Source organism: Olea europaea, chromosome 17 (assembly GCF_002742605.1).
Source record: "Olea europaea var. sylvestris chromosome 17, O_europaea_v1, whole genome shotgun sequence".
Taxonomy (NCBI): Eukaryota; Viridiplantae; Streptophyta; class Magnoliopsida; order Lamiales; family Oleaceae; genus Olea; species Olea europaea.
In genome coordinates this window covers 4,970,787-4,978,995 of record NC_036253.1, presented here as the reverse complement: position 1 = coordinate 4,978,995, position 8,209 = coordinate 4,970,787, and the positions used below count along the sequence as shown (strand labels likewise).

At 39.2% G+C, this 8,209-nt stretch overlaps 1 protein-coding gene across 1 annotated transcript; it reads left to right on the top strand.

The window, feature by feature from the left end:
• Nucleotides 1-668: 668 nt before the first annotated feature.
• LOC111366134 (protein IQ-DOMAIN 31-like) lies at nucleotides 669-2,922 on the top strand. Its single transcript, XM_022986815.1, has 3 exons — nucleotides 669-1,371; nucleotides 1,623-1,829; nucleotides 2,082-2,922. The coding sequence occupies exons 1-3, from the start codon at nucleotides 961-963 to the stop codon at nucleotides 2,739-2,741; spliced, it is 1,278 nt and encodes a 425-aa protein (XP_022842583.1). The 5' UTR covers nucleotides 669-960; the 3' UTR covers nucleotides 2,742-2,922.
• The last annotated feature ends 5,287 nt before the right edge of the window (nucleotides 2,923-8,209 follow it).

The following is an 8,209-nucleotide window of genomic DNA, read 5'->3' as shown; positions in this document are numbered from 1 at the left end:
ATCCTAATTAAAGTGTCCGTGCAACAGAGGTACTAAACTATGCATTAGGTCGGTTGAAACTGTTGTTTTCTTTTTTTCTTGGTCTTTGAATTGTAGTCCTCAAAAAAATTGACGAGATTTTACAACCTTCTTTCTATAACTTTCTTGATCCAACATCTTATTTACTAAAACAATTTATTGCTCATGTGTTTACTATTGTTTCTCGCTTCTCTTTGCATTAGTTACAAACATCAAATAACCATTGGTGAGGTTCAAGAAATCAATCCTGGTGCATAGACACTATCAACAAATATATACTGAATTCCTCCATGGTCTCAAGTTATGTAAGAATTGGAATTTATAAGGAATATGAGCACCAAAATTTTTACAACGGAGGCTGGACAAAATTTGCATAATAAACGAGGGAGTGATTGGCAAAATAAAGATTCTTTTATTTGAAAACTAGAAAGAAAAATGTACAAAATATTTTTGGGTTTACCTTTTTGTTAATTTCTTCCTGCAGTTCTTTGCCCTACTTTTTTTGTCTTAAATGCAGATGGTTCACGAGGTCTGTCACATATTGTTTTCTTTTGTTTCGAATGTGTAAGAATGATGTTAACGTTTCTTATTTTTCAACGTTTTCAATTTTTTTTTTATGTTGCATCCTATGTATAATTTTTTACTTTGTATGATAAATTTCTGCAATAAGAAAAATACAAACTCTTGAGCTGTAATTCTATGATGTGAAAATACCAAGATTCACTTTTAAGTTTATAATTTACATTTTTTTTAAGAGGTTTTTAATTTTTCTTGGGCAGTTTTACTTAAAAATGGAAAGAAGCTAGATTCTTGCTGTATGCAGAGTTTTGGACAAAGAATCTTGAACTGTGTAAGCCCTAAGTCTAAAAGCCTGCCTAAAGTTTTTCTAGAAATACCCTCTTGCCACCCTATTCTTTTTCATTTGTGAAAAGTCAAGTGAAAATGGGAAGGAAAACAAGGTGGCTGAAGGGTCTTTTTGGGTTTGGAACAACAAAGAAAGAGGACAAAAATGAAAATTCAAGTTCCGGTGGCCGGGAGGTCAAGAACCTGCAGTGGATTCCCGGGAGGGACACCATCGGATTGTGTCACAATCCGACAACCATACCGCCAAATATTACTCCTGCCGAGGCTGCATGGTTGAGATCTTTCTACAGTGAGCCGGAGAATGAGCAGAGTAAGCATGCAATAGCGGTTGCTGCCGCTACTGCCGCCGCAGCTGATGCAGCCGTTGCGGCCGCACAGGCGGCTGTTGCAGTGGTTAGGCTCACCAGTCACGGTAGAGGTACAATGTTTGGAGATTGCCGGGAAAAGTGGGCTGCAGTCAAGATACAGACAGTCTTCCGTGGATTTTTGGTAAGTAAATTGATCCCATCTTAATTTAGATTTCAAAAGACCCTTTAGAGATAAGGGTGAGTAATAAACCAGCTCGTTAGTCAAGTACGGAACAAACCTTGTCTACATAGCAAAATCCCATCGTCTTTCTTGCTTTTGGTGAAACTTCTATAGCATTAGGTTAAAACATTTCCTTTTTCTTTTTCATTTTTGCCCCCCTTCATTATTTCTACTTGTTATTTATGAATTTGGGTTGGGAACGGAAAAAACAGGCAAGAAAAGCTTTGAGGGCATTGAAGGGATTAGTGAAGCTTCAAGCAGTGGTGAGAGGGTATTTTGTGCGTAAACAAGCTGCTGCTACGCTTCATAGCATGCAAGCTCTTATTCGAGTACAAGCCATTGTTCGTGCACGAAAAACTCGAGGTTTCACCGACAATAATGGAAGTTTTCAGGCTCAGTTCCATGCCTGCAAAGCTGAGGTTAGTTCCATTATATTATATGTCTCCAGATTGAAATTGAATGGCTGAGTGGGGATAACGATATACATACATGTGATTGATTACACACGAGCGACAAAAGAGCGATCATTAAGCCCATGTTTGGTGTAGGTAAAATCAGAACTTTAACAGATTTTGATAAAAATTGATGAAATATAAGATTAAAAAATAAATAAAAGTTGTGGGTCTATAAAGTGTGCTCAAACAAAAATTTAACCTCAATTCATTATGCAGGAAGATGGGAATGAGCAAGTAATGTCAATCCATAGCAGAAAGCTTTCTGCATCATTCGAGAGTGCCATAAATGCATTTGATGAAAGCCCCAAAATTGTGGAGGTTGACACAGGCGGGCCCAAATCAAGATCCCGGAGAACAAACTCATGGATTTCAGATGCCGGAAATGACTCATTTGGCCAAGCAAATGCCTCCCCACTTCCAACTGCGATTCAGGCACATTTATTGATACCCGATACCCGGAATTTTCAGGACCAGTACGAGTGGGACCTAACAGGCGACGAATGCCGTTTCTCCACAGCCCAAAGCACTCCAAGATTTTCAAATTCCTGTGGATGCAATGTCGCTGTCACGCCAGCGAAGAGTGCCTGTTTGGAAGGCTACTTCAATAATGCAAATAATCCAAATTATATGGTGAACACACAGTCATTCAAAGCAAAACTGAGGTCCAATAGTGCTCCAAAACAAAGGCCTGAACCAGGAGCTAACAAAAGGTTGCCCCTCTACCAAATGATGGAATCAAGAAATAGTCATAGTGGGATTAGAATGCAAAGTTCCTGCTCACAAGCTCAAAGAGCCATATATTTCAGGAATATTGCTATGAGAAAGTTGGGAATGTCTAGAGAGAATGATAGGAATCATTCCATGAACGACGACTAATATCCTTGACGACAATTTGAAGACACTTTAGACCTTATAAATGCCGTTCTGCACTTTAATTCTGCAATTCGATCGATGTAGCCTGAGCATGGAAATGTGAATTCTTTTAGCAGTTTTTAAGATTTTAGTATTTTATGGTAATTTTAAAAATAAAAAACCTCTTCTATTAAGGTTTTGCTTATGGTTTTCTTTTGGTTACTATCTTAGACTATGATTTTTAACATACACATTGTATAAATAAAACAACTCATGTCTTTTGAAAACTAGGCCTCAATGAAATGAAAAATTGAGTGTTCTCATTAATTATGTTTAAATTCTCACTACTATATATGAATTTATAGTATTTGATGCTTAATTTTTCTAGCATTCATGAATGAATCAATGAGAATTAAAGTATGACCCTCTATTGGTGGATGTTATTAATTAGTAAACATCTACTTATTTTATGTATATTTGCTAATGTCACTCCATGCTTCTAAGTAATTTGAAAGTTTTCTTCATACTAATTTAGTTTTATATAATTGTTGAGTTACGAATGAGTTTAGTATACATATCCAATAATTTCTAGAAAGAGCAAGTAGAAGAATTAGAATAAGAGATGAGTTGCGTGGGGGTGGGGGTGTGCTGTGGTGATGGTGATGGTGGGGTTGTTGGAGATGCAGGAGATTTTTATTTATTTTTTTTATTTTTTAAATTTATAATTGGGGCTCCTTCGCACTTTTTGAATTAAATTGGCATTATGACTGTAATTAGTTCATTACTTTTTTCTTCTTTTATTTTTGTTTATTTAAAAAGGGGCTAATTTCATCATTTTGCAAGGATTTATGGAGAAAGAAGATGAAAATGTTTTAGTCTGCGAAGTTTGGGTGATTTAGGGGGATTTTGCCCCCAAAATGAAAGGTTATACGCAAAACATGCCAATGTTAGAAAGGTATTATGTCAATTATCCATTTTTTATTTTGGTCCTATTTACTGCACTTAACGGATAAACTAACAAAATTAGATGGTAGATGGTATTTCGTAAAGTTTGAGTCATTTAAAGGGTTTTGCACCAATTGAAAAGATAGGGGAGTATTTCACGATAGAGACAAAATTACGGGGGTTGTGTGCCAATTATCCCTGTATTTTAATATTAAAACATGAAATTAAGACTAAAATAAATGTGCAAGTGTTTTACATCGACTTGGAAATACTCTTGATTTCTTGAAAATATATTCAAACTTGAAGAAAATAAATTTATTGTTACAAATCATCCTTTTCCTACCTTTTCTATAACCGTTTAAACTAAAATTTTAAATAGAGCATCTTTCATATAAAAAGGAAAAAAATAAGAAAAAAGGAAGAAGAAGAAGTTCATGGTGCGAGGGAGTAGCAACCGTTTATAAATTATTCGGGAGACGGCTTGATTAGAGAAGAAGATAGTATTTTGGAAACCTTTTTCTTTTCTTTTCTTTTCTTTCACATTTTTCATTTTTTATTATCATTATTATATTAATGGTTATATTGGCACCAAAATTTGTATTTATTACATAACATTTTAATTGAAGTTAAGCTCATCAATCTTTGTTCATTGTAGCAATTATTTTCTTAAATTTTTTCATCGAATTTTTATTAAATCTTCCATTAATTAGAGCTTGTTTGAGTCTCCCCCTCCTGCAAAAAAACATTTTCGAATAGTATTTTTGATAGAGTTGTGATTAAAAAATAAGAAAATGTTTTGGATTTATGTATAATATTATTTACTAAACAACGTGTGATTAAAAATAAAATAGAGAAAAATGTATTTTAAAAATAATGGAGATCCAGACAAGGGTTTGATATGTCTCATTCTTGATAATGATTTATATCAAAATATTTTATATTCATGCTTTGAAACAAGGAAAAAATATTTTTTTGCACTTTCTATTTATTTATTTTTTAAAAATATGATAAAAAAATGAGTTTTTTTTACGACATTTCAACGAATTTTGGACATAAAAATATTATTAAATACAAAATATGTTAATTAATATAAAGTTTGAGAATAAAACTGACATAGAAAAGTCGTTATGGACATAAGTGCTATAATGAGCAAATACTAACAACTTCAAGTGCAAGAAATAAAAATTATGGTGAAAATTTAATTATCCCATATTAAATAATAAGGGCTAACTGAATTGACATTTTTGCCCTCATAAATTTTGTCACGTGCAAAGCATATGCTATAATGGACAAATTAGATGACAATTGACGAAAATGATCATTTTTGCGTAAGAGGTTGATATGTGGATGCATATGCCAAAATTGTAACTTAGGAACGATTTTCTCAACAAGGGTAAATGATCGGAAGTTTTGTGCCAATTATCTCTTATTGTGTGTTGACTCCAAAAAGTGTTGCCAATAGATGCCGAATCCACCCGCGCACACGTGAGCAAAGGTCCTACACGCTAAGACACGTGAACGGTCTAGAACGAAAGAATCAGGGGCATGGGAGTAGCTCAACGACGGGGGACAAAACTTTCGAAATCTGGCGAGATGTTTGTAATCCGATTGTACAATAATTACCAATCAGTGCTCATAATGTGAATGTAAATATTTATGAACTCGTATTGTGTTGTAAGATAATATGAAAGAGAGAGTAAAGTGTAATTTCTTGTATTGATCCTTGCATTAGTCCTTCAATGTTATACAATGGAAGTATTTATAGTGTTACATGTGAAATGACAGCCCTTAGAGGAGGTGGCCCGTGGCCTCATCTCTTTAATTCAAACATCCAATCCTAGGCATCATCCTTCACTTGTTAGCTTGCTGCGCATTTATTGCTTATGCAGAACCCCCATACTAATGACAAGATTTGACATGTATACTTATGATAAACGTTCCATCAATCATTCTAACAAGATCTTTACGTAGAAGATCTCCTGGGAGAAGTGATCATGGAAGATGTTCCTTCATGGTTCGGGGGGCTTCTGCTTCAGCTTCAGATTCGGGGCTTCTGCCACTCATATAGTACTTCCGCTTTAGGGCTTCGGCTCACAGGCCTCGGCATATGGGCCTCGGATATACAAACCACCTCGGCTAGAGCGCCACGTGGTTCAAATTGAGTGGGCCATAGGCCCACGTAGGTTGATCAAGTATGACAACACGTAACAATAGTCCCCCAAATCCAAGTATAATCATTTATGTAATTCGTGGACTTCAATGAAGTAAAGTCAGTGGGTTGGGTAAAAATTGAAAGAATTGTTGAACCATAAATAATAGTCCCCCAACTTCTTAGTCAAGGAGGCAACCTCGCACTGGGACTCATGTACCTCCCTCTTCAATGCCTCTATCTGAGCCAACGCAGACTCCAACTTGGCCGATTCTTCAAGTTTTTGGGCCCTGGCTTCTTTAGCTTCGGCTCTAGCTGCCTTCAACTCCTCTAAAAGGGAAGCAGCCTTCTTCTCAGGGGACTGGGTCCTCACCTGAAAATCAGTAAGAACCTCCCTGCACTCCCGTACGAGGCCAAAGGTCTTAACGCTTTGGCTCACAAGAGCCCTCGTCAAGTCAGTGGCATCACAGGCAGAGGCGTGTAGCTGCCACCTATCCTTCCAGAATTTATAGAAATTTTCAACAACGCTTCGGATTTCAGGTAGCAAGGCCTCCACCAAAGCTGGGGCCAGAGGCTCCTCCCGACCGGCAAGGAAGCTTGGAGACTTGCCTTGTACTCGAATAGGTTTCTCCTTGGCAGCCTCCTCCTCAACCACCTCAGTTTGCCTCCTTGCAGCCTCCTCCCTCGCCTCGTCAGCCTCTGCACGCCTGACCATTTCAATCTTAACCGCTTTCGAAGTGGCTTCCAGTAGCTTTGGCGGTCCGGCTTCTTTGCCTTGGGACACAGAACTCCCAAATTTGCCAGACGAGCTCGAGATGTGCACCGCTTCCTTTTCTTTGGCTCCTCAGAGACATTCTCCTTCCCCCGAGGCTCCTTGGCCTTTTCCTGCCTCTGGGGGTTCTCCTCTTCGGAAGCCCGCGAGGTGCTGTCCTTGGAGAGATATTCGACTCTACCTCGGACCTCCTTTGCACCACTTGACCCCGGCTTTAGGGGCCTCACCTTCACAGTGGAAGTTGCCCTCAGTATGGACGCCATGTCAAGAGCTGGGTACTCTTTCCTCTTAGATTTATCTGCAGAACGCAGCGTGTCAGTACCAAAACGAAAAACACAAAATATACAAGTATGGGAGCTCCATACCCTTGGAGGCCATCAGTTCGAAGTCCAGGAAATAGCGACTTCTGTCGATGAGGTGATCGAAGTGGCAAATCTTCAGAGGTCTCTTGTAAATATCCTCTATCACTTCAAACTCCTCCCTGCTCAGCTCGAACCTCGTACTGCAATCTGCAAACGAGGCATCAACAGTTAGACAAAAAATTCAAGCTACAAACGGAATGCAAACTACTAGGGTGGGAGACTCACGAGCTTTGTAGTACTGGGTTGGCACTGTGCAAGACAAGGCTTTATCTCCCTCCACCGCCTGCTACCTGCCCCTCACCCAGAACCATGACTCCTTCCCCCTCCCCCTTTTATGGAAGAAGGCAGCCCCACCACAAAAGTTGCATGGACCTCCTAGGGAGTCAAGTAATACCACCCATTTAACTCCTTACCTATTATCCTAGGCTGAAATAGGGTCATGAAAACATGGAGAGACATGTCCTCCTCAAGCGACACTTCCTTCCACAGGAAGTACGAGCCGACCAACTGGCTCCACCCATTTGGCAGAACCTGGGTCGGCGACAACATGAAATTCCTCAGCACAGCCCTGAAGAAGGGGTGCAGAGGTAGACGCATACCTGCCCTAAATAAATATTTGCTCACAGCCACGCACCCCGACCTCGGATAACAGGCTCGCTCGTGGGCCTCGGGCACTAACATCTCCACATAATGAGGTACATAGTACCTCTCCCTTATCTCCCCCAACCTATTCGACGTCATATTCGAAGGGACTCTAAATGCCCCCCACTCTACATTGTAATCTACTTCCTCCTCGGTCATAACAATATGCTCAACCTCGAAGTCCCCCCGATAACTAGACCCCCGACAAAACGATGCGACAGTAACCGATTCCCTACCCGAAGTCGACTCCATCTCAGAAAGCAACTACTTACACAATAAGAGGATTTTCTGTGAAAAATACCTACTGAAAAACTACGCGAACTGAGTTTGCCGGAAAAGCAGTAAACGGAATTGCCTCAACGCCGGAATGTCTAAGCTCTAAGAGGAGAGATCAGATTGCAAATGCTGGAAAATTCTGAAAAAGGGAGTTTTCTCGCCTTTTATAAAGGGTTAGGACGAACCCCCACCATCAGATCGAAGCTCATTCAATCTGAACCCTTCATTTTGAATCAAATCTGAGGCGTTGAATTCAAACGGTTTTTCAAACCTCGCCTCAGATTCAAGCGTGTCTCCCACGCACCTCAGCCAACGCGTCTGCTTCTAGAAGCTCTAGCTGTTCTAA

What these genes read in the sequence shown, in the direction of transcription:
- LOC111366134 (XM_022986815.1), top strand. Translation starts at nt 961, where the DNA reads ATGGGAAGGAAAACAAGGTGGCTGAAGGGTCTTTTTGGGTTTGGAACA. An exon ending in CAGTCTTCCGTGGATTTTTG is followed by an intron (nt 1,372 to 1,622) that starts GTAAGTAAATTG and finishes CGGAAAAAACAG; the next exon opens with GCAAGAAAAGCTTTGAGGGC. An exon ending in TCCATGCCTGCAAAGCTGAG is followed by an intron (nt 1,830 to 2,081) that starts GTTAGTTCCATT and finishes TTCATTATGCAG; the next exon opens with GAAGATGGGAATGAGCAAGT.